This window comes from Neophocaena asiaeorientalis, unplaced genomic scaffold (genome assembly GCF_003031525.2).
Source record: "Neophocaena asiaeorientalis asiaeorientalis breed wild unplaced genomic scaffold, Neophocaena_asiaeorientalis_V1.1 scaffold719, whole genome shotgun sequence".
Lineage (NCBI taxonomy): Eukaryota > Metazoa > Chordata > Mammalia > Artiodactyla > Phocoenidae > Neophocaena > Neophocaena asiaeorientalis.
The window spans coordinates 211800-238106 of NW_020173970.1; the positions used below are offsets into that span (position 1 = coordinate 211800).

At 39.9% G+C, this 26307-nt stretch overlaps 1 protein-coding gene across 2 annotated transcripts; it reads left to right on the top strand.

Moving 5' to 3' along the window:
• The first annotated feature begins 4978 nt into the window (after positions 1–4978).
• Positions 4979–25762, top strand: PLA2G12B (phospholipase A2 group XIIB). 2 transcript variants are annotated; one of them, XM_024753139.1, is made up of 4 exons: positions 4979–5338; positions 15936–16024; positions 19541–19706; positions 25224–25762. In XM_024753139.1, the coding sequence occupies exons 1-4, from the start codon at positions 5128–5130 to the stop codon at positions 25343–25345; spliced, it is 588 nt and encodes a 195-aa protein (XP_024608907.1). In that variant the 5' UTR covers positions 4979–5127; the 3' UTR covers positions 25346–25762. The 2 variants fall into 2 exon arrangements, with proteins under 2 accessions (XP_024608907.1, XP_024608908.1); XM_024753140.1 differs by having other exon boundaries at positions 25227–25762.
• The last annotated feature ends 545 nt before the right edge of the window (positions 25763–26307 follow it).

Sequence of the window (26307 nt, forward strand, 5' to 3'; positions counted from 1 at the left end):
TGTAGAGAAGGCGCTGGGATGGATCAAACGTGTCAAAAGTGGTTTGTGAAGTTTTGCGTTGGAGATTTCTGGCTGGACGATGCTCCACGGTCAGGTAGACAAGTTGAAGTTGATAGTGATCAAACCAAGACATTAATTGAGAACAATCAATGTTATACCACGCAGGAGATAGCCGACATACTCAAAATATCCAAATCATTTGCACAAGCTTCGTTATGTTAATGGCTTTGATGTTTGGGTTCACATAAGTTAAGCGAAAAAAACCTCTTGCCCATATTTCTGCATGTGATTCTCTACTTAAATGTAACGAAAATCTTCCATTTTTAAAGCAAATTGTGATGGGTGATGAAAAGTGGGCACTGTTCAATAATGTGGAACAGAAGAGATTGTGGGGCAAGCAAAATGAACCACCAGCAACCACACCAAAAGCCAGTCTTCATCCAAAGAAGGTGATGTTGTGTACATGGTGGGATTGGAAAGGAGTCCTCTATTATAAGTTCCTTCTGGAAAACCAAATGATTAATTCCAACAAGCACTGCTCCCAGTTAGACCAACTGAAAGCAGCACTCATGAAAGCATCCGAAACTAGCCAACAGAAAACGCATAATCTTCCATCAGGATGATGAAAGACCGCATGTTTCTTTGATGACCAGGCAAAAATTGTCACAGCTTTGCTGGGAAATTCTGGTTCATCTGCCATATTCACCAGACATTGCACCTTCGGATTTCCATTTATTTTGGCCTTTACAAAATTCTCTTAATGGAAAAAATTCAATTCCCTGGAAGACTCTAAAGGCATCTGGAAAGGTTCTTTGCTCAAAAAGATAAAAAGTTTTGGGAAGATGGAATTATGAAGTTGCCTAAAAAATGGCAGAAGGTAGTGGGAAAAAACAGTGAATACATTGTTCAATAAAGTTCTTGGTTAAAATGAAAAAAGGGTCTTTTATTTTAACTTAAAAACCAAAGGAACTTCTAGGCCAACCTAATACAATGGAGAAAAGACAATCTCTTCAATAAGTGGTGCTGGGAAAACTGACAGCTACATGTAAAAGAATGAATAGAACATTCCCTAACACTACACACAAAAATAAATTCAAAATAGATTAAAGAACTAAAAGTAAGGATGGATACTATAAAACTCTTAGAGGAAAACATAGGCAGAACACTCTCTGACATAAGTCACAGCAATATCTTTTTTTGATCCACCTCCCAGATTATAATGAAAATAAAAACAAACAGAAAAAAAAACAAATGGGACCTAATTAAATATAAAAGCTTTTGCACAGAAAAGGAAACCATAAACAAAACGAAAAGACAGCCCACAGAATGGGAGAAAATATTTGCAAATGATGCAAGTGACATGGGATTAATCTCCAAAATATACAAACAGCTCATGCAGCTCAATATCAAAAAAACAAACAACCCTATCAAAAAATGGGAAGATCTAAATAGACATGTCTCCAAAGAAGACATAGAGATGGCCAAAACTGATTCACTTTGTTATAAAGCAGAAACTAACACACCATTGTAAAGCAATTATACTCCAATAAAGATGTTAAAAAAATAAAAATAAAAAAATAAACTTGGTTAGACTACGACTGTCAAAAAAATAGAACAAAATAATGCCATTTGCAGCAACAGGGATGGACCTACAGATTGTCATACTGAGTAAAGTAAGTCAGACACAGAAAGACAAATATCATGTGATTTCATTCATATGTGGAATCTAATTTTTAAAAATGATATAAATGAACTTATTTACAAAACAGAAACAGATTCACATATTTTGAAAACAAACTTATGGCTACCAAAGAGGAAACGTGGAGGGGGAGGGATAAATTAGGAGCTTGTGATTAACATTCATACACTACTATATATAAAATAGATAACCAACAAGGACCTACTGTATAGCACAAGGAACTCTACTCAATATTCTGTAATAACCTATATGGGAACCGAATCTGAAAAAGAATGAATATATGTATCTGTATAACTGAATCACTTTGCTGTACAGCTCAACTAACTCAACGTTGTAAATCAACTATACTCCAATAAAATTTTATTAAATCTGAAAAAGTATGTGTGTATATATATATGTCTCATTCACTTTGCTGTACACCTGAAACTAACACACTGTAAATCAACTAGACTCCAATAAAAATTTTTTTTAAAGTTCTGAGGATGTAGTCTATAGCACATTGACTACAGTTCACAACATTTTATTATATATTTGAAAGTTGCTAAGAAAATTGACCTTAAATGTTCCCACCACAAAAAGGAATGATAATTATGTGAAGTGATGGAGGTGTTAACTAACCCTACTGTTGTAATCCTTGCACAATATATGTAAGTACCAAATCATCATGATGTCCACCTTAAATTTACATAATGTTATATTCCAGTTATATCTCAATAACACTGAGGAAAAAAACTAGGCAAAGAGGGACTTGAATAGACACTTCTCCAATGATGACATACAAATGACCAAAAAGCTCCTGAAAAGGTGCTCAATATCACTAATCATTAGAGAATGCAAATCAAAACGGCAATGAGATACTACCTCATACCCATTAGGATGGCTGTTGTCAAAAAAAAGGAAAATAACAAGCACTGGTAAGGATGTGGAGAAATTGTAACCCTGTGCATTGCTGGGGGCAATGTAACTGGTGCAGCCACAGTGGAAGACAATATGATGATTCCTCAAAAAGTTAAATGTAGAATTACCATATGATCTAGCAAATCCAATTCTAGGTATGTACCCAAAAGAATTGAAAGTAGAGACTCAAACAGGTATTTGTATACTAATTTCACAGCAGCATTATTCACAATGAGTACTGACACATACTTCAGCATGGATGAAACTTGACAACATTATGCTCAGTGAAACAAGCCAGACACAAAAGGACAAATATTGTATGAGCCATTTCTATGAGGTACCTTGTATAGACAAATTCATATGGACAGAAAGGAGAACAGTGGTTGCCAGAGGCTGAAGGAAAAGGAGAATGGGGAATTATTGTTTCATATGCATAGAGTTTCAATCTGGGATGATAAAAAATTTCTGGAAATGTGAAGTGACGACAGCGGAACAACACTGTGAATGTACCTAATGTACTTAAAGACACTGCACTGTCCGTTTACAAATAGTTCAAATGGTAAGTATGAATAGCTTACTGCAATTACAAAAAGTTTTAAGGTATCAAGAAATGGGGGAAAAATACTATTACTAGCTCCAGTAAGAGCTGGATCAGCAGAGCCTTCTCAAAATTAAAGATTATCAAATATTATTTGTGACCTTGCATTTGCCAAGAGTAACTGACATTGCTTTCAATTGTATGAATTGAAAATGAAGTTATTAAAAGTATAAATTTTGATGACCTAATAGATGAATTTACAGAAAAGCAAGTCAGAAAAATGATCAATCACATCATACATTAATAAAGTATTACACATCACATTATATAAAATTATGACACCAAAAATATTTTTGCAGTTTATAAGTTTATATTGTTACTCAGTTATCACTATTACCCAATTATATTTTACAAGTGATAACACAATAAAACATTTTTAAAGGAAAACTTTGTATTTTAGGTCCCTTAATGGCACTTTTTCCCTGCTTTTTGAAAAGGAGCTCTGCATTTTCATTTTGACTGGGCACCCCAGATTATGTAATAGCTGGTTCTGACCCTCAGCTCTTATCCTTGATAGCCTGTTTATCTTTGACCGAGTCATTTAACCTTTGTATCTCAGTTTTCTCACCTCTCAAATGGGAATGGTATTTACCCTCCTCTGTAGAATTGATGTGAAATTTAAAAAAATATATACACACACACACAGTGGTTTTAAAAATTGTAGGTACTTTAAAATATTGGTGGCATTGTTGCTGTTCATATTTTATAACTACTACCCTTCCTGGAGTCTGAGTCTTTAGACAAATATATTTCTTATCTAAAAGGAAGAAATTTAATTCATTATTTTCTCTGGGGCTTTCCAGACTTTTGAGAGAGAAGCTAAGTAACTCATTTGGTCCATAAAGCCATCATTTTTTAGCTTAGTGATTTCATGGATGGAATTTATTTCTTCACATGACTAAAAAAGCAAAGTATAAAGTGAAGATGATGCCAAAACACTAGACTTCAGTCAACACTTTTTTTTTTTAGGGATCTTCCCGGACCGGGGCACAAACCCACGTCCCCCGCACCGGCAGGCGGACCCCCAACCACTGCGCCACCAGGGAAGCCCCCGGTCAACACTTTTAAAGTCTAAAATTTCAAATAGTGTTTCTGATAAACTCTCTGACTTTTAAGCAACTCAATGGAAGAACAATACTAAGAGAGCTGAGTTCCCCCAGCTCTATCTCAGGGCAATCTGTAGATACCAGACGCTGCTGAGTGTAAATAAAAATACTGCTGTAAATACAGAGGCAAAAATGCCCCAGCACTAGGATGGCTTTGATGAGGAGCTCTGCCAGATTAGAGGACTGAGTCTGAGAGCCAAGCATTGACCGACGCAGAAGCTGGGGTCCTAAATCTGAACCCTCCCATCACGCACACTTAGAGCAAACTCTGACAATATCTGGACCATTGGTACAGGTGACACTGTTGACCCGCCATCACGGGGGGTTTCCTGAGTCCTTTACACATCTTCCTGCATCTCCCTACATCTCCCTAGTTACCATACGTAGGTGACTGGCTTAGGGGTGCGGCTACGTCCTTTGTGTCAAGAGGCCTGTCCTAGGGGACCAAACTTGTAACTAATCCATAGGTTAACCAGCTGGTTGGGGGTAGAATTCCAATTGCTCCACAACTCACGCCTCTGAAAAGTTGGCTAACATCCCCCTGCTCCAGGGCTGGGGAATCCGCTCTTAAGTGTTCTCTCTCTCACTGGCCATCCCTCAGATAGGCCCTCCTACTGCCTAACCTTTGCCCTTTCTAATTGCCCTGATCTCATCCCAACCTCCATAGCTGTGTTTAAAGTCCACCTCTGGGGAACACACAGATTGAGTGCTCCAGATAATTCGTTTCCCAGTCTTGCTCGGCATCTGGCCGGTGGGCCGTGTACCCAGACTTCCTGGGACACTGGCTGGGGTTTGAGGAGGGACCTCAGTACCTACCTGGCTACAGGATGACGCTGGCCACTAGCTTCTTGATTTTGTGGCTCAGCCTGGGGGGTGGCCTGGCTCAGAGTGACACCAGCCCTGACGCAGAGGAGTCCTATTCAGACTGGGGCCTTCGGCACATCCGGGGCAGCTTTGAATCTGTCAACAGCTACTTCGATTCCTTTCTGGAACTGCTGGGAGGGAAAAATGGAGTCTGTCAGTACAGATGCCGATATGGTGAGTGCATGGTCTCTCTTCCGGTGAGACTGTCACTGGTGGACCTGTGAAGAGCTTAAGCAGGGCCACAATCTGTCATGTACTTTTTCCTGTGATCCACCTCTTAGAGGGGTGCCAGATTCAGCAACTAAAAATATAGGACACCCAATGAAATTTGAATTTCAAATAAACAACCAAGACTTTGTTAAAATATGTGAGATATTTGGGACACAATTATAGTAACAAATTACTGGTTGTTTATCTGAAATACAAATTTCACTGAGCTTCCTGTGTTTTATCTGGCAAACCTATTCCAAGGAGTTTTGCGAGAATTGTTTCCCTGGGGACAATTTAATGGGTTTATTGTGAGGCAGGTAGGTACTTAGGAAAAGGTGGCAAGGGTGGGGAGAAAGAATAGGAGATGTCTTTGGGAGGTGTTCCTAGGGATGGAAACTCAGCTGAACATTCAGGGAAAATTCTGCCAGAAAACTCTGCGCTTCCTCAGTTACTCTGCTCCTAGCTTGGAAATGGATTCGTCTCTCCCCCTGAATGCAGTTCACACCTTCCTTCCAGATCTGTCAATCTCTGATCAATTTGCCTAACCACCACCACCCCCAAGAGAGCTGTCCCTGCCTCAGTCAGCAGTGACAGTCCTTTGGTGGGTAGGATGGGTGTCTGCCAGCTGCCTCTGTCCACCAGGGAGCAGGCCCCAAGCAGGCCTGGGGATGTGGAACTGAATGGGTAGGAGCACTACCTCACCTGAGTTGTAAAGAGGGTACATGGGAGCCTGCGTGCAGGTCTGGCTGCAAAAGAGCAGACCCTGTGGCCCGTTCTTCCTTCACCTTGCACTGGAATTCAGTGTAACGGGAGCAGAAGGTGGAGCCCTGGACCTTGCAGCTGGGAGGCAAAGGGTAACTTCAAACGCAAACGAAGATATTTCTGAAAGCATACACAGCCTCATACAGCATTTGCTTCACTGTTTAGTTTATCAGATGTTTCATCATGGGATTAAGAGATGAAAATGGTGAGTTTAGCCTAGCAGGAAAACACTTGAGAAATATTTTCTCCAGACACTCAACACATAAAACTCAGCTTGGAGAGAGACTCAAAAGAGCTACACACTTGCTGGACTCACCCAATCAGTCTCACAGTCCCTTTTTTTAACCTTTGAGCGGGGGAAATCCCTTCCTTATAAACGGGGAGTGACTAAGAGACCATGGTTAATCCTCCAGAACCAAGTTTTACAGCACAGAAGCTTTCATCTCAGAGGGGAATGTTGAAAAAAGGAAGCTACAGCGTCTCTGTGAAGATTCCATAGGGTAAATCTATGCTAGGACCCACCTGTACCGCTAGCAATGTCTTTGTCTAAGGTGTGTTAGACTAATGCAGAGATGCCTTGTCACAGGGACTGTTCTCACCTAGTTTGCATGGATGCGGCAGGAAAGGGTTAACTCACTTCAGATATTTGATCAACACTGGTGCTATTTTCCTTCCTGGAGGCAACACAAGACTTAGGTCTGTGGCTTAGCAAATAGATAACAGCAGGACTTTTTTTTTTTTTTTTTAAGGGAAACGAGAACCAAACCCTCTTTTTCTCTAGCAAAACAGCATTAAAAGATTTTAGCAAATTTTGGTTGCAAGCCTGCACCTGGGTCAGTCGATGCAGCAGCCACGGGTGGGGGATGAGAATAGTCAACAGAGAGATTGCAGGAACACAAATAACTCCACTCACTCTACAAAACAGGACCTGTCCAACCAGGGGCCTGAAAAACACGTAGGAAATAGGGGGTTAAGCCTTGTTACCTCTGGAACGCAGCAGAGCCAAGAACCTGGAGGCTGTGCCCAAGCAGTACAGAACTTCTTCTCAAGTTGATTGTGGATCAAGCCGGCTTTTGAACAGATAACGGCTAATAACTAACTGAGTCTCTGTTTGCTGTGTGATACACTTCTTGTGCAGGAGGCTTCTCTTTCTTTAAAAGAAACTTGCTGTGCTGCAAATCCCCTGAAGGGCTTGTTTAAACAGACTGCTGGCCCTCACCCCTCTTATACTGATTGGGTAGGTCTGGGGTGGGACCAGAAAATTTGCATTCTTAAGAGTTCACAGGTGATCCTGCTGCTGGTGGTCCTGGGACCACACTTTGAGGAAAAAACTGCTTTAAAAACTGCAATTTTTTTTTTTTTTGTCAGAAGGAACAATTTAGCAACAGTTAGTCTACAAGAAAAAAAAATTGCCATTTGGTAGGTACTTACCACTGCTTAAAACAGTGGTTCCGACCTTGCTCTGCACTTAGAATCACCTGGGGGAGGCTTTAAAAAAATGCCTGCTGCCCAAATCAATTAAATGGGAATCTCCATGGGTTGGACCTCGACATCATTATTTTTAACGTTTCCCAGGTGATTGCAAAGTGTGACCAAGGTAGAGAGCACTATTTAAGGGGTCATTCAGCCCATAGATTGTTCAGACAGACAAAGGTATATTTGCATCCTGCTAGCCTACGCTAGTGTATCAATATTGCTTTCCACACTTCTTGTATCTACAATTCGTTTTCAGGTCAACACACAACATCTGAACTTGCCAAATGATCGGGCTGTAAATATAACGAGATTCAGCATGGATCAATAGCATACATGGTACAACTGGTTTAAGGGGTCTGCACTAATGTGAACACGATTCCCTCTCCCACCTCAGGGATTCTGATTCAGTAGGTCTGTGCTAGGAACTGCACACGTGGTCCTCGAACCAGACTTTGAGAAATACTAGTAATGGAAAAATCAGGAGTTTGTACTGTGGGTGGGGGTGGGGGTTGGGGAGGGGGTTGGGGAAATCTCATTGCTGATGACCTTGGGCAAGTTACGTCTCTCAACCTTTGTTTCCTCATGTTTATAACTAATGTTAATAATACCTACCTTACAAGGTTGTTGTAAGAATTAAAGATAATATATATAAAGAATTAGTGCCGTATGGAACATGGCAGATACCAAACAAATTTTATAAATGTTATGAGAAAATGTGGTGAACAGGTTAACTATGCATTCGGATTCTTCAGATTCCCTTTCAAAATAAAATTAAAAAACATGAAATCCCAGTTGCTGGACACCATCCTCTCAGCTTCTGGAAGAAATCATCAAATGATGATTTAGGTGTTCTGTGCCTTTATGAAGGTCTGTGAGGCAGAGTTTCTGTGTCTTGTAAATCATGATTTAAGCTATCAACCACACCGTCACACTTTGATAAAAGGACCTCATGATGATTTTCTTCTTGGGTTTAGTTCTAGGAAGAAAGGTATCCTAAATATCAGCATTCTTATTTTCAGGAGAATTTTTATCTGTTTGAAATCTTAGAGCAAAATTTTATGAACCTGTGAATTTATACATTTTTCTAGACAAAGAATTCACAGCCTTCATCAGATTCTTAGAGGACCTGGGGCCCAAAAAAAGAAAACAGCTGCTGACTTAGAGGGCAATGGTTGTTCTCGAGAAGGGTGAGGAAACGTCCAGGTTTGCCGGTGATGGGGGGAAGGGGTGCGCGTTCCTGGAACGTGGGACTTTAAGTACTAAAACAAGGATGGTCCCAGGCAAACCAGGACAAGTCGCTCGCCTTACCTCATGCAGTAACTTAATCTGTTTTAGTGACTGAAATAGAGTTTATTGCTTCAGTTAAATTGTCACAGTTCTGTTTTGTTCCCTTGTTGTGTTCCTCATGCTGTATTTGAGGGTTTCTGGCAGGAAGCAGGATGTACCCTTCAAATATGGCCCTTGGACTCCTAGGCAGACCTCTAGTGGAGCACACAGAGCCACTTCTGCGGGAACCAGCTGGGTGGGGAGAAGGGCCACACCCTCGTAAGCGGTTTAACCCTTGGCCTGGGTGATAAAGTGCCAGACAGTTTTACTGTTGTTTTCAGTGACAAAACAGAGAGAAAAACGGTGGGGCCCAGGAGGTAGCGGACCTTCCTGCGGGTAGAACTTTCGGGTTTCATGCCTAACTCCCTCATTTGTCTTTTAGGTGTTTTGTGGCGTTTCACTTTATGCAGAAGTTTTAAATTTTCCTAAGAACCAGTCTATCAGTCCTTTTCTTTATAGCTTCTGCATTTTTTGTCTTGCTTAAAAGACCATCCTCACACCAAGGTCATAACAACATTTGGCTCTTTTTTTCTGTGAAAGCAGCTATAGCTAATACATAAGGAATGAGTGTTGCTGTGTTCTAAAAAAAACTTTTTTGTGAGCACTAAAGTTTTAATTTCAAATAATTTTCATATGTCACACAATATTATCCTTATTTTGACTTTCCCCCCAATCATTTAAAAATATAAAAATCATTTTTATCTGGCAGGTTATACAAGAACAGGTAATGGGCTGGACTTGGGCCAGTGTTTGCCAAGCCCTCATCCAAAAAATCAGATGGTCAGCCTCCCACTCCTATAAATAGCCAAAACCAAAAAATAAAATTAGTTTGTGGACATTGTACATTATTGATGCCTAGACTCAAAACATCAAACTGAAAAGACTCAACACAACTCAAATCTGCTCTGACTGTAATATGAGGATATAGTACCTTATTTCTGTGTGGACTCAAACCATCACCTTTTTTCTTAGAACTTTTAATTCAAGCTTCAAACAGAATTTCTACAGCTTTCGTAAAGTATTAAAAAAAAAAAACTGTCATCAATATCAGGCCAGGTGGGACGTATCTATAATTGGTGTCCCATTAGCTTTCAAACTGGAATATCAGAGTTTTATCTTCTGTGAGTTACCAACTGCAAAAATGGCAGAGGGTAACTCAGGAAACTGGACTGAGTCTGCTGCAAAAGCCCTTTATCAGCGAAATTATTAAAGAGCTAAATTTCACCATAAAATTTAGACATTTGTTTCTTCATTGAAATTTTCCCCCTGATTTCTATAAAGCTAGCATAGGTAGAACATTTGTAAAAGAACAATCTGAAGAAAAAACAAAATCACCATAGTCTCACCTCCAAGAGACAATACGCTTTAATAGTATGACATAGTTTGATTATTTTCATATGTGTAATTTGATTACTAATATTATTTAATACACTTTACCCATTCCCCTATTCCCAGTGCTACATACACACACACACACACACACACACACACACACACACACACACACACGGCAGGTTAGTAGAGTATCAATGCTAAGTTATATTTCTCAAGACCTTTGAAAAGTAATGCAGGGATTACTGGTGGGCTGGTGGACTCTGTGTCAACAAGTACAGGACCTCTCCATTACAAATAACAAGAAAGACGGGGTGGAAATAAAATATTAAAACAAAAAACACACACTCAACCTAGAATGAAATAATGGGAAAACTTCAAGTTCTAGAAATGAAGGGGAAACAAAAAGCCAAAGTGGCAGCAGGAGCTGATGCTGCCATGGCCCTTGGGGGTGTCAGTCTGGCACATATATAGACTCCAGGGGCTGAGGAATGGGCTTTATTGCTCATAGAGAGGAAAAGTAAATTTCACTAGTAAGAATTGGGAAGTTGGAACTGAGCAGTCTGCATAAAGCTTAGAGCCTGAGAAACTGTCTAGTCTGTTTAAAACGGATTAGATTATTGGATTATCCAACATTCCAAGAAGTAGCAAGAATGCTTTCTGTCCACCTGGGGCTGGAGCTTGGAGGAGGAATAAAGAACATCCACTAAGAAAAATCACTACCTGGGCTTCCCTGGTGGCGCAGTGGTTAAGAATCCACCTGTCAATGCAGGGGACATGGGTTCGAGCCCTGGTCCACGAAGATCCCACATGCTGTGGAGCAACTAAGCCTGTGCACCACGACTACTGAGCCTGTGCTCTAGAGCCCGTGAGCCACAACTACTGAAGCCCACGCACCTAGAGCCTGTGGTCCGCAACCAGAGAAGCCACCGCAATGAGAAGCCTGCGTACTGCAAGGAAGAGTAGCCCCTGCTTGCTGCAACTAGAAAAGGCCTACACACAGCAATGAAGACTCAATGCAGCCAAAACAAAAAAAATCACTACTTGAAGCATACACTATGCATAGGTGAGGAATCTGAATCTATACAGCTGGCCTGGTGTGAGTATCCCAAGCTGAGAAATTAACATAAAGACATGTGCCTCACTTATCTTGGGACTCCTAGAGCCACAGCAAAAGCAGTTAGGGACTACTTTGTAGTATGTGACACAGGGCACAGGAATTCATTTAGAAAAACAAGCCCTCCCGAAAACAATTACATACCATTCAAAAAGATAACCCACCATGCGGGAGAGTCAGTAGACATCAAAAAATGAAATGGCGGGCTTCCCTGGTGGCGCAGTGGTTGGGAGTCTGCCTGCCGATGGAGGGGACACGGGTTCGTGCCCCGGTCCGGGAGGATCCCACATGCTGTGGAGTGGCTGGGCCCACGAGCTATGGCCGCTGAGCCTGCGCGTCCGAAGCCTGTGCCCCGCAATGGGAGAGGCCACAACAGAGAGAGGCCCGCATACCAAAAAAAAAAAAAAAAAAAAAATGAAATGGCATCCCAAGGAATGGAGATAATAAAAAAACAACAACATTTGAAATTATTAAAGAAATAAAAGAAGCAGTAGAAAACATAATTAAAAAACAGGACTCAATGAAAATGAATACACAGATTTAAAGAACATTTACATAGAACTCCAAGAAATGAAAATTACAGTCATCAGAAGAAAAAAACTCAGTGGATGGGTTACATAGCAGATAACCTAGCAGTTAGTCAACCTAGAGATAATTAGTAAAATGGAAAATAAATTTGATGAAGCTAGTAAAAATTCAGTACAGAGAGAAAAAGATAGAAAATATGAAAGAGAGATTAAGATATATGAGGGACAGGATTAAAAAGAATCACCATTCAGTATAAGAGGCCCAGAAGGAGAAACTATAGAGAATGAAGAAAATAAAAAATTCATACAAGGGCTGTGAATTCTCCAGAGGCGAAAGACACCCGAGTCTTCAGATTATTCCAAGTGGGGTAAGGATACACAGTCCACCTATGATACATTGTAGTGAAACTGTGGGGATTGAGGAAATTGGAATTTTTGTGCATTTCTGGTGGAAATGCAAAATGGTACAGCTGCTGAAGAAAGCCTGCTGATAGTTCCTCAAAAAGTTAAACAGAATTACTATGTGACCCAGCAATTCCACTCCTCGGGTATGTACACCCAAAAGAACTGAAAACAGATATTCAAACAAATACTTGTACACAATTATTCATAGCAGCACTCTTCACAATAGCCAAAAGATGGAAATGACCACCACGTCCATCAATGGTGCATGAATAAACAAACTGTGGTACATCTAGAGAATGGAATATTATTCAGCCATAAAGATAATATGGATGAACTGTGAAAGATGGAGCATGACTGCTAAAGATGGGTACGGGGATGATAAAAATGTTCTAAAATTAGATTGTGGTGATGGTCTCACAACTCTGTGAAAAGCTAAAACCCATTGAATTACACACATTAAACGGGTGAACATATAATATATTAATTACATCTCAATAGAGCTGTCGTAGAAAAAAATGTAATGAAAAAGAGATGCAAATCATAATGGCAACTGCAATAGTTACGTATTGTTGAGTAGCAGGTGACCCCCAAACTTAGCAGCAGAAAATAACAAACATTTATTGTATCACACAGTTTCTGAGGGTCAGGAATCTAGGGGCTCTGCTGGGTGTTTCTGGCTCTCAGTTTCTCATAAAGTTGTAGTCACACTGCCTGTTGATATTAGTCTCTGAAGATATGACTGAAGCTGGAGATCTCCTTCCAAACTCATGTGGCTGTTAGCAGGAAGCTTTAGTTTTTTACCAATGGACCTTTCCATGACAGAAGTTGTAGCCTTTTTTTTTGACATCTTTATTGGAGTATAATTGTGTTACAATGTTGTGTTAGTTTCTGCTGTATAACAAAGTGAATCAGCTATACGTATACATATATCCCCATATCCCCTCCCTCTTGCGTCTCCCTCCCACCCTCCCTATCCCACCCCTCTAGGTGGTCACAAAGCACCTAGCTGATCTCCCTGTGCTATGCGGCTGCTTCCCACTAGCTACCTATTTTACGTTTGGTAGTGTACATATGTCAATGCTGCTCTCGCTTCGTCCCAGCTTACCCTTCCTAGAAGTTGTAGTCTTTTATAATGTAATCTTGGAAGCAACATGGCTCCACTTCTGCCATATTCTGTTGATCACACAGACCAACCCTAGGACAATACACAAGGTTATGAATACCAGGAAATGGGGATCACTGAGGGCCACCTTGAAACACCATCATATACACATGTTGTACCACAGCAACAAATACCCAAACAGACTGTGGCAGAGACTGCTTATTGTCCCCCTTTTCTACATTCATAAGCCCTCCTCCCAACTTCCAGCAGGGCTCACGGCTGCCTCCATTGAAGAAAAACTTCATTTCCTAGCCCACCTTTGCAACCATGTGTTGCCATTTGATTAAGGTCTGGCCAAAGGGAAGTAAGATGAAGTGATGTGTGTAACATTCTGGAGTGTGTTTATTAAAGAGAGGAGCTCTGACCTTTCCACCTCCTTCTTCCATCCTGCTGCTTGTAATATGGATGTGTTGGCTGAAGCTCCATCTTGGATCATGAGAGTCAGGGCTAAATTCCAGGGCTGGTAGAGCTGAAGGCTAGAAGCAGCCTGGGTTCCAGAAAAGGTCAGATTTATCATTCCAGGCTTCTGAGCCTTAATTCTGGATCTTGATGAGATATCCTATCTTGTTTAAGCATCTGAATAATACAGTATGTAGGAGGTATAATAAATATATGGAGAAAATTATAACACACTGTTGAAAGACATAAAGGAAGACCTAAGTAAATGGAAAGCTATATCAGGCCCATGTTTGGGAATACAGAATATTATAAGAAAGTCAGTTGTCTCCAAATTAATCTGTAAATTCAATGTATTTTAAATACAAATCCTCATTTCATCTCTTGTAGACATAATCTACATGTCTCATGTAGACTAATTTGACTCTCAAATTCATATGCAAGAGTAAACGTCCAAGAGTAATGAAGGCAGTTTTTAAGAATAATAAGGAGGGAGGGCTCTAAAGCATAGACTTCCTACCTAAAAATTAAAACAGAAAGATGGGGTGCAAAGGGGCTTCGACTGTACTTACACCATTTAATTAAACAGAAAAAATACAGCATGTTTGGCAAGTTAACATTCATTGTGTTTGTGTAGTGGGTACATGGGTATTTGTTTCTCTGACTTCAGTTTTGAAATATTTCATAATACAAAATAATTGAAAATAAAATACCTGGCAAGAGAAGATTAAAGAAAAGAAAGAGAAAATGCCATGTGTCTCACTTGGAGGATTAATTCTTAGCTAATTTCCTCCGTCTTCTGTTACGTCTTGCATATCCTACATGAGGCAAAGGAACTGGGGAAAGAACATGGGCTTTGGAGTCAAACAGGATATATCTGGATTTATATCCCAATTCCCCCTACTTTCTATATGACTCAGGCAAGTCACAAAACCTCTTAGTCCCATATTCCTTATCTGGATAATGGGATAAAAATACTAACTGCAGATGACTGTCCTGAGGTCATCTCAGGTCAAGGTTATCTTTATCTATAATGACTACCCTTGACACACTGACAAAGCTTCTGTGTATGCATTTGCAAGATTATAAAATTACCCAAAAGCCAAGTAGGAGAAACTAAGAAATCCAAAGCTTTTCGGATAGTTTCGCCTTAGTTCTGTGACACAAATGCCTAAAATGTTTCAGTGGGGTGTTTTCTTTGCCCTTTGGTCAACAATGCTTTGTCTGCATTTATGAAATCTTGCAAAATTTCCTTCACGCTATTCTAAAAAAGTTTGTGGTACTGTTTTAATTCTGATCCCTTAAGTGTATGATCAGGTCTCTGTGCATAGTATGTGGTCTTACAATGGATAGAAGAATGAGAAACCTTGAGTTTTAGTTTGGTTTTGCCACAGACCTTATCTTCAAGGTCGTGCATGTAAGAAACATTAGAATTGTTAGTAAATAAGTGCTCATAAAATTCTTCAATATTCGGAGAAAAACGCCAACCTGGTCTGAAGGTTATTACTCTCTTATGATATCATCATAATCATCATCACCACCTAATTTAAGTCTGGTGAGGAGCAGTGAATTTTTCTTTTAATTAAAAAAAAAATTCTTTCTTTATTTTATTTTCTGCTGCGTTGGGTCTTTGCTGCTGTGCGTGGGCTTTCTCTACTTGCGGCGAGTGGGGCTACTCTTCGTTGCGGTGCGCGTGCTTCTCACTGCGGTGGCTTCTCTTGTTGCGGAGCACAGGCTCTAGGCGTGTGGGCTTCAGTAGTTGTGGCACGCGGCCTCAGTAGTTGTGATGCACAGGCTCTAGAGCCCAGGCTCAGTAGTTGTGGCGCATGGGCTTAGTTGCTCAGCAGCACGTGGGATCTTCCCGGACCGAGGATTGAACCTGTGTCCCCTGCATTGGCTGGCGGATTCTTCACTGTGCCACCAGGGAAGTCCCAGGAGCAGTGACTTTTAAAGGAAAAACTGAACATGCTTTTTAGATCATTTTTATTTGGTGAATGTTCCCAAATGCTTAATTTCTAAACATTTCTTCCCGCTTCTTTCCTCTCTTTCCCCTGCTAGGAAAGGCACCAATGCCCAGACCTGGATACAAGCCTCAGGAGCCCAACGGCTGCAGTTCCTATTTCCTGGGTCTCAAGGTACCAGAAAGTGTATGTACACCACCATTGTTTTCTTAGTTGATTGGTTTTAACTAAAACTAATCCAAGAGTTACGACTGAGGAACTCAACACTTAAGGAATATGATTGAGAAATATGATTAGTATTTTAAATTGGATACAGAGGAAGGGAGATCATTTTCAAAGAAAGTTTCTGATTTCCTTTTCTCAGAGGCAGCTATCCCCCAGATAAGTCGTTGTGTAGTGAACTCTGAAAGCACCAATGCAAATATCAGCTGAGCCTTAGAGAACCAAACATAACTTAATTTGAAATACATCTGACAAGTTTGACTTATTTAAATTGGTGAGACTTTCCAGTGATGTACTGGAGCAAACTGGTACTGACCAGTACCAGTGAGGGCTGATTGCTGTATCCTCAGCACTTTTGCAAGCAGCTAACTTGGTGACGGTGCCGTCAAATCAACTATGTTTGGAGTATTAACATTATAGGAACCTGCAAACACACCTCCATCCACCCACATGCCCATACACACAACAAGCCACTGGCTAAACATTTATCATTTTGCCTCTGACTGTTTCTCAAACTGTCAACTTCCTTTAAAAACAAGGAATAATTAATTTCTTTTAAGACCCCTTGGAAGCCCTTTTACCTTTTTCACTTTAGAAAAGAGGTTTCATGTAAAATGTAGGTAGAAGGATTTCATATCTAAAATCATAGTTTAGCTATGCCTTTAGTTGGTGTCTTAATCAGGCTAAACTTCACTTTTCTGCTGGTTCAAAAGATTTTTGTAGTAATTTTCTAAGCAGCGTAATGTTTATTCTTCTAAGTAAAATGCTGCTCACCCATGTGGCATTTTTGTGCAAATTGAAAAAAAGTTCCCTTTCCTCAAGATGGTTTTCTTCCATTTGTCAGAAACTAAGCTTAGGGCTTCCCTGGTGGCGCAGTGGTTGAGAGTCCACCTGCCGATGCAGGGGACACGGGTTCGTGCCCCAGTCCGGGAAGATCCCACATGCCGCGGAGCGGCTGGGCCCGTGAGCCATGGCCGCTGAGCCTGTGCGTCCGGAGCCTGTGCTCCGCAACAGGAGAGGCCACAACAGTGAGAGGCCCGCGTACCGCAAAAAAACCCCCAAAACCAAAAAAAAACCAACTAAGCTTAATATACTGATTTTGTAATAAAAGGAAATGCCTGCCACTGGCTGGATATTTTTCTTAATAAATATATAAATCTATGATGTCTTGTGGGAAGGTGCCCCCTTAGATACGACACTCTTGTTCACTGCACAACCTTCACAGCTGTACGCCTAACCTGGTCCACAATCATCAGTACGTGAATGGACACAGAAGATAATCCTTCCAAATATACATTAGAGAAACAATGTATTTTTGGCTAATATCTTTTACTTGATATCAATTTAGTAGCTAAGAAAGTGGTATGCACTCTATTTTGGGAGTAATGTCATTTTGTTTACAGGTACAAATATTATTTAGAACTAGTTCAAGAATTTCCAATTGAGTTGAGTTGAATGATAGCCCCTATACTCATCTAATTCTGTTACCTCTGTTGTGATGTATTCTTAGGTTTAGGGGTGAGGTACAAGCAAAGTAGCTTGCTTCAGGTGTCAGATGATGGGAATTTACCCAGAATTGCTGAGTCCAGGCCTTTGCCTAGTCTAATGAGTTAGATTATCTCTTAATGTAATAATGCTTTGTTTTGGTTTTTGCTTAAAAGGGCCTTTTAAACTACCAAAGTCCATATTCTTCTCTAGGTGGTCTTGTAGTAAAAGTTCAAACAAGAGAACACTTAAGGAGACCCAAGAGGAAAGGATCTATGATAGCTGGTTAATCAATCCCCACCCATACCTTGAAACCAGATTTTCACAGCTTCCATCCAAGTCCAAGTCTATATTGTGAGAAGAACTGCAAAAGATCCATGTCTATGGAAGCAACCTAACTGTCCATCGACAGATGACTGGATAAAGATGTGGCACATATATACAATGGAATATTACTCAGCCATAAAAAGAAACGAAACTGAGTTATCTGTAGTGAGGTGGATGGACCTAGAGTCTGTCATACAGAGTGAAGTAAGTCAGAAAGAGAAAAACAATACTGTATGCTAACACATATATATGGAATCTAAAAAAAAAAAAGAACCTAGGGGCAGGATGGGAGTAAAGATGCAGACCTACTAGAGAATGGACTTGAGGACACGGGGAGAGGGAAGGGTAAGCTGGGACAAAGTGAGAGAGTGGCATGGACATATATACACTACCAAATGTAAAACCGATAGCTAGTGGGAAGCAACTGCATAGCACAGGGAGATCAGCTCTGTGCTTTGTGACCACCTAGAGGGGTGGGATGGGGAGGGAGGGAGGGAGACACAAGAGGGAAGAGATACAGGGATATATGTATATGTATAGCTGATTCACTTTGTTATAAAGCAGAAACTAACACACCATTGTGAAGCAATTATACTTCAATAAAGATGTTTAAAAAAAAAAAGATCCATGTCTAAACTCACCCTGTTCTCATCTGTTTTATAAACCACAGAATGATTACTCCTCTTTAATCACTTATTGCAACATGTCCCTTCCTTCCTCAAGAGTCTTTATCAAATCTAACTTGCTATTTTGGATGTCAAGGCCATCTATCAACTTGCCTTTCTCCTTAATTAAAAAAATTAAAAAAAATATATATAGATATAGATATATATAATAAAAATATATAATACATCACCCTGCTAAGACCCTTGAAAGACTAAACAAACTAATTGACTTGCTCATATATGATATGCTCATTATTTCCTTTCTTTACCTGCTGTATCTTAAGTCTACCATCATCTCTAATAATCCTTTCAAAAAAATTCCTGTTTGGTAACTCTACATGTGGCAGTCTACGAACTTAGTTTATGACACATTTGTAATAGTTTAGGATGCTTTATAAATGTGTGTGTGTGTGTGTGTGTGTGTGTGTGTGTGTGTGTGTGTTACTTTGTTGTTTGATCATAGTCCCCTCGTGGTCAGGAACTATGTTCTATCCCCACTCTGCTCCTCGACACATACAAACACATATACACATACTTAAAACAGTGCTGCATGGGATGGATCCCTGATAAATGCTGGTGACCTCTTTATGAACTGAGGCTTAATTTTTCATACTTCTGAGACTTGGAATCTTTTGTTTAAACAAAATCTCGCATAGCATAGGTTTTAGTTGAATTTGCCAGTCTTGAAGCTATGCCCTCTTGCCTAACTTTCTGATTTCTATTTTTAGCACTATAGTGGCCTGTGAATTTGAAAATTACTAAACCCCAAAAGAAAAAGAAGAAAAGTGGGCCATTCAAAGTTATTAAACTAATAACTAGATCATGATCAAAACTTAGCATCCTGTGACTGTCAATCTGATGTATTCTTTCCAGTCATCGGTGCTTCTGAATAGATCTGAATCTGTAACAGGAATTTGAGAACAAGGTGGGCAAGGTTGCCTAAGGTCCTTGGTCTAAACGTGGCATTTTCTTCCTTCACTTTTCTTCCTTCACTTTTCCTCAGATGGACTTGGGCATTCCAGCAATGACCAAGTGCTGCAACCAGCTGGACGTCTGTTATGACACTTGCGGTGCCAACAAGTATCGCTGTGATGCAAAATTCCGATGGTGTCTCCACTCTATCTGCTCTGACCTTAAGCGGAGTCTGGGCTTTGTCTCCAATATACAAGGTAGGAATCTTAAGTGCATCTACCCGTGAGCAGGGAGTTTTGTTCCTGTTTTCACACAGAAATGTAGCCAGAGCCCTTTTACTCAAAGAGACCATCAGAGCTCACTCATCTTTCTTTATCCTGTGACCAATGCAAGCAAGGGGGAAGGAAGATTCTGGGCAATCCTTCACTAAAGTTCTTGCTGTCCTGCCCAGGAGCTGCTGGCACCACTCCTGATGGACAGGGCCATACCAAAGCCTTCCCAGAGAAATAAAATCTATCCTCTAAGGACAGAGCAAGAGTTGCCCAACTGGCTTTCGTGATCCATTCCACTGTTAAATAATTTTCCATATCAGGAATTATTCCGTATAGGACTACATGCTTGGGTTTAAGCCTTTTTTTTTTTCTTATTTTGTTCTCGTCAGGGAAAGAATTTTAATTTAAAAATCTATCTTTTTTGTGTAAAAGTCTCTATATCTTTGAGGATAATTATTTTCAAACAACTGCTTACCTACCTAATTTCTAGCACTGATTCTGTAATTTCTTTTTCCTAATTTACCTTAGGAAAAGTTGTAATCCTTTAGTTTCTGAAGCCCAAACATTACATCCAGGTATTAGCATTGTATATTTTTAGATGGTGAAGTTTGAAATTCAGGCTTATGAAGAGCTGGCCCCATGCCATCGAGAAAGTCAGCTGCAGGAAGAATCTCGGATCTTGTTATAGATCAATGTCTAGAGTGCTGTCCTGTAGTGAATGTCTGAGGGCTTGAAAATATGAATAATTAATTAGGCCCTGTAAAAGGGAGTATCATTCTATCTGTACCTACAAAAGGTGAAAAAGTGCCTGCTGCTAATCTAGGGTCAGGTCAAGTTACTCCCTCCAAGAAACATCCTATTGATTCTTTCTCCTAAATATCTCTTTGATATATCACTTGCCTGGTTACTACAGATTAACCCAATCTCTGGGTCCCATCCATGGGGTCTCTATTGACCCCATAGAGACCAGGTATATTTTCATACCAGACGAATCTGATCATCTCCACCCTCCGTGTAAGTCCTTCAATAGGTTCCTCTTCCTTAGGATTAAATCCAAGTCCTTAGCATGACATTCATAGCCCTTTCTGACTCAGTCCTAGCCTACCTCTCCAGCATCATCTTGCTTATTTCTGATTTCTTTCCTGACTTCTGCTATTCCAAACTATGTGGGTTGATGGCGCAAATCTTTCTGCCTCTACAGTTCCCTGTGCTTGAAATACTCTGATCATTCATTTTTTTGTTGTTGTTCAGTTTTATTGAGATATAACTCACATACTATAAAATTCAACCATTTAAATGCTTTTTAAAATATGTTCACAGAGTTATGCAATCAGCCCCACAATTAATTTTAGAACATTTTCATCACTCCAAAAAGAAACTCTAGAGCCATTAGTAGTCCCACTACATCGTTCCCCTGGCTAGCTCTAGGCAACCATTAGTCTGTTTTCTCTATAAATTTGCCTATTCTGGACAATTCATATAAATGGTGTCATAAAATATGTGGTCCTCTGTGACTGGATTCTTTCACTTGGCAAGGTTTATCCATATTGTAGCATGTATCAGTATTTCATTCCTTTTTATTGCTGAATAGCATTCCATTGTATGGATATAATATGTTTTCTCTATCCATTCATCAATTGATGGACATTTGGGTTGTTTCCACTTTTGGGCTATTATGAATAGTTCTGGTATGAACATTTATGTACAAGTTTTTGTGGTGACATGTTTTCATTTCTCTTGGATATATATCTAGGAGGGGAATTTCTGGGTTATATGGTAATTTTATAACAAACTGATTTCCAAAACAGCTATACCATTTCACATTCCCACCAGCAATGTATTATGGTTCCAATTTCTCCACATCCTTGCCAACACTTGTTATTATCTATCTTGTTACAGACCCTAGTAGGTGTGAAGTTATATCTCATTGTGGTTTTGATTTGCATTTCCCTGATGGCTAATGATGTTGAGCATCTTTTTATGTGCTTATTGGCCATTAAATAACTGCTTTGGAGAGATGTCTATTCATTTGCCCCCTTTTAAATTGGGTTATTTGTCTTTTTATTATTGAGTCATAAGACTTCTTGTATATATTCTGGATGCAAATCTTTTATCAGATATATGACTTGCAAATGTTTTCTCTCATTTTATGAGTTGATTTTTCACTTTCTTGATGATATAATTTGCAGCCCAAAAGTTTTACATTTTGATTAAGTCCATTTTATCCTTTTAAAAATTTTTTCTTGTACTTTTGGTGTCATATGTAAAAAGGCTTAGCCTAACTCAAGGTCACAAAGATTTACTCCTAAGTTTTCTTCTAAGAGTTTTGTTGTAGCTCATATATTTAGACCTATGATACATTTTAGTTAATTTTTGTGTAAGAAAGGGGTCCAACTTCATTCTTTTGCATGTGGACACACACCATTTGTTGAAAAAGACTATTCTTTCCCACCATTTGTTCCTGCACCATTTGTTGAAAGAGACTATTCTTTCCCACAATAAATTGTCTTTGCACCCTTGCCAAAAATCAATTTGCCATAATTGCAGTGTTTATTTCTAGACTTTCAATTCTATTCCATTGATCTATGCCAGTACCACACTGTTCCTATTATTGTAATTTTGTAGTAAATTTTGAAATCAGGAAGTGTCCTTCAACTTTGCTCTTTTTCAAGATTTCTTCAGATATTCTGGATCTTCTGCATTTCCATATGAATTTTAGGTTCAGCTTGTCAATTTCTTCAAGAAATGGCAGGTGGAATTTTGATAGGACTCTTGTTGACTCTGTAAATCCATTTGAGGAGTATTGCCATCTTTTTTTAAAAGATTTATTTATTATTCATTTTATTTATTTTTGGCTGCTTTGGGTCTTAGTTGCAGCACACGGGATCTTTGCTGAGGCATGCAGGATCTTTCATTGTGGCGCGTGGGCTCTTTGTCCTGGTGCACAGGATTCTCTCTAGTTGTGGCGTGTGGGTTTTCTCATCTCTAGTTGTGGCGCGCAGGCTCCAGGGCGCATGGGCTCTGTAGTTGTGGCACACGGGTTCCAGAGCACGTGGGCTCTGTAGTTTGCCGCATGCAGGCTCTCTAGTTGAGGTGTGCGAGCTCAGTAGTTGTGGTGTGTTGGCTTAGGTGCCTTGCAGCATGTGGGATCTTAGTTCCCTGACCAGGGATCGAACCCGCGTCCCCTGCATTGTAAGGTGGATGATTCTTTTGCACTGGACCACCAGGAAAGTCCGGAGGAGTATTGCCATCTTAACAAAATTATGTTTTCTGATCGATGAACATGAATGTCTTTCCACTTATTTGGGTCTTCTTTAATTTCTTTCAACAATGTTTTTTAGTTTTCACAGCACAGCTCTTATACTCCTTTGTTTAATTTGTTCCTAAGTATTTTTTCCTTTTTGATGCTTTTTTTTTTTTATTTTGGCTGTGTTGTGTCTTTGTTGCTGCATGCAGGCTTTCTCTAGTTGCAGCAAGTGGGGGCTACTCTTCATTGCGGTGTGCATGCTTCTCATTGCAGTGGTTTCTCTTGTTGCGGAGCATGGGCTCTAGGCATGTGAGCTCCAATAGTTGCAGCATGCAGCCTCAGTAGTTGTGACACAAGGGCTTAGTTGCTCCACAGCATGTGGGATCTTCCTGGACCAGGGATCAAACCTGTGTCCCCTGCATTGGCAGGCAGATTCTTTTTTTTTTTTTTTTGGTGGTACGCGGGCCTCTCACTGTTGTGGCTTCTCCCGTTGCGGAACACAGGCTCCGGACGCGCAGGCTCAGCGGCCATGGCTCACCAGCCCAGCCGCTCTGTGGCACGTGGGATCGTCCCAGACCGGGACACGAACCCCTGTCCCCTGCATCGGCAGGCAGACTCTTAACCACTGCGCCACCAGGGAAGCCCTGGCAGGTGGATTCTTAACCACTGTGCCACCAGGGAAATCCCTTGATGCTATTATAAAGGGAATTGTTTTCTTAATTGTATTTTCAGATTATTTGCCAATAATGTATACAACTACAATTGATTTTTGTATACTGATCTTTTATCTTGCAACCTTACTGAACTCATTTACTACCTCCAAGAAAGTTTTAGTAGATTCCTTAGGCTTTTCTGTACACAAGATAATGTCATCTGCATATTGTCTTCCTTTTCAATTTAGATGCCTTTTCTTTCTCTTGCCAATTGTCCTGGCTAGAACTTCTAGTAGAGTATTGAATAGAAGTGGTGAGAACAATGTGGAGATTAAACAACATGCTACTGAACAACCAATATGCCAAAGAAGAAATCAGAAGAGAATATAACACACCAAGACTTATGAGAAGCAGTAAAAGCAGTCCTAAGAGGGAAGTTTATAGCAATAAATGTCAACATCAAAAAAAAGAAGGATCTCACATCAACAAACCTAACTTTAAACTTCAAAGAACTAGAAAAAGAAAAGCAAATGAAGCCTAAAGTTTGTAGAAGGAAGGAAATAAGAAAGATCAGAGTGGAAATAAATGAAATAGAGACTAAAAGGACAATAGAAAAGATCAGTTAAACTGAGAGCTGTTTTATAAAATAGATAAAATAGACAAAACTTTAGCTAGGTTGGCCAAGAAAAAAAGAGGACGCAAATAAATAAAATCAGAGGTGAAAGAGGAAACATTAAAACTAATATCACAGAAATGCAAAGAACCATAAAAGACTACCATGAAAAATTATACACCAAGTTAGACAGCCTAGAAGAAATGGATAAATTCCTAGAAACATACAACCTACCAAGAATGAATCATGAGGAAATAGAAAATCTAATCAGAACTGTTACTAGTAAGGAGATTGAATCAGTAGTCAAAAATCTCCCAACAAACAAAAATTTAGGACCAGGTGGCTTCACTTTTTTTTTTTTTGGCTTCACTTTTAAAGTGGCTTCAACATTCAAAGAAGAATTAGTCAGCCATTTAAATGGCTTCAACATTTAAAGAAGAATTAATACCAATCCTTCTTTCAAAATGCAGATGAGGAGGGAACACTTCCAAAGGCATTTTAAGAGACCAGCACTACCCTATTCCAAAACCAGATAAAGATATTACAAGAAAATAAAATTACAGGCCAATATCCCTGATGAATACAGATGCAAAAATCCTCCACGAAATATTAGCAACCTGGTTATTCACACCACACTTGAATAGGGAAAGCTATAGGAAACATAATAGTGTTATTTGAGGGAGTATTCTGAAAAAAAAAAAGGTAAATTTTCCATGGAGTGAGCACAGTGGTGTGGGGCATTCTGATTGCTAATCATGGTTTCTACCTGGAGGCCCATAAAAGGAGGGCATCCCAAAGTGTGTTATGCTTTATTAGATTGGATAGAAGCTCCTCTGAAAAAGCTTCTGTTAAATCTATATTTTCATTTTAATTCTGTATTTGGATCACTGCCTCTACTTTCCTCTGGGTATCATGTTATCCTTGGAAATACGCTGCCTCTTCAAAATTGCTTAGACTTAACTTTTATATTTCTCTTAATCTTTTTCAAGTAGGCTGTGATTCTCTGGCTGATACTGTGTTCAACACTGTATGGACCTTGGGCTGCCGGCCCTTTATGAACAGTCAGCGGGCAGCCTGCATCTGTGCAGAAGAGGAGAAAGAAGACTTATGAGGAAGAGGTGATTTCTTTCCCATTTTGAGTGACACCACAGCCATCAGTCTGGGAGATGGTAGTACGGCAGATGCGTCTCATTCTTTTTTCCAAAAGTTTGGATACCGCAAAGCAGGAGAAAGGAAACACTATTCTACAGCTGAAAAGTGAGTCATCATTTGAGGAGAATTGGAAAAAAGACATGGAGAGATTTGAAGACTATGCTTCACTTTAACACTGGTCTCCCCAGCCAAGACATATTTGCCTGGAAATTCAGTTCTTAAAGACTAAAATACCAGGATTCCTGGAATTAATAATTATATTCATAAGTGAAATTTTGGAGAGTCCAACCATTTGGGAGGCAATGACTTTCCTCTGGTCCATGTTTCACTTGCCAGTAAGCATCTCACATTTAATAAAGTGTACTTTTTAGAAAATTTGAAAAGAGATGAATGAATTCCATTATCACCAATATGCTTCCATTTCACTTAGAAGAGAACAGAACCCAACCTGGTAAGTTCCATCAATGATAACAGTTATTCCCACTGGTGCTGAAGATATAAGAACAAGGCAAGGTCAGAGGCTTACCTGATTGAAGCCGATGGAGGTAGAGGTCAGATGGCGTTAGGCCTCTAAGATTCCATTTTTTTCCTTCATTGAACTATTCCTGTTGAAATTCCCAATTACTAAGCAGTATTAGTGTCCTGTTACCATGAGAAGCACTTGGTAAAAACTGCCACTGAAGACAGCTAGGAAAATCCCTGAAAACTGAGGGGAGTGAGAGACTGAGGGCCATTCCCTAAACTGTGGTTCTCAGCCCTGATTGCAGATTAGAGTCACCTGAGGAGCATTAAAAAAAACAGAATCTCTTGGGGGTGGGGGTGGTACCTACCTATTGGTATTTTAAAAACACACCCCCCCCCCCAGGTGATTCTGATGTACTGTGAGGCCTGAGGGCCACTAAAGTCAGGGATTGACAAATG

What these genes read in the sequence shown, in the direction of transcription:
- PLA2G12B (XM_024753139.1), top strand. Translation starts at nt 5,128, where the DNA reads ATGACGCTGGCCACTAGCTTCTTGATTTTGTGGCTCAGCCTGGGGGGT. An exon ending in TCAGTACAGATGCCGATATG is followed by an intron (nt 5,339 to 15,935) that starts GTGAGTGCATGG and finishes TTCCCCTGCTAG; the next exon opens with GAAAGGCACCAATGCCCAGA. An exon ending in GTCTCAAGGTACCAGAAAGT is followed by an intron (nt 16,025 to 19,540) that starts GTATGTACACCA and finishes ACTTTTCCTCAG; the next exon opens with ATGGACTTGGGCATTCCAGC.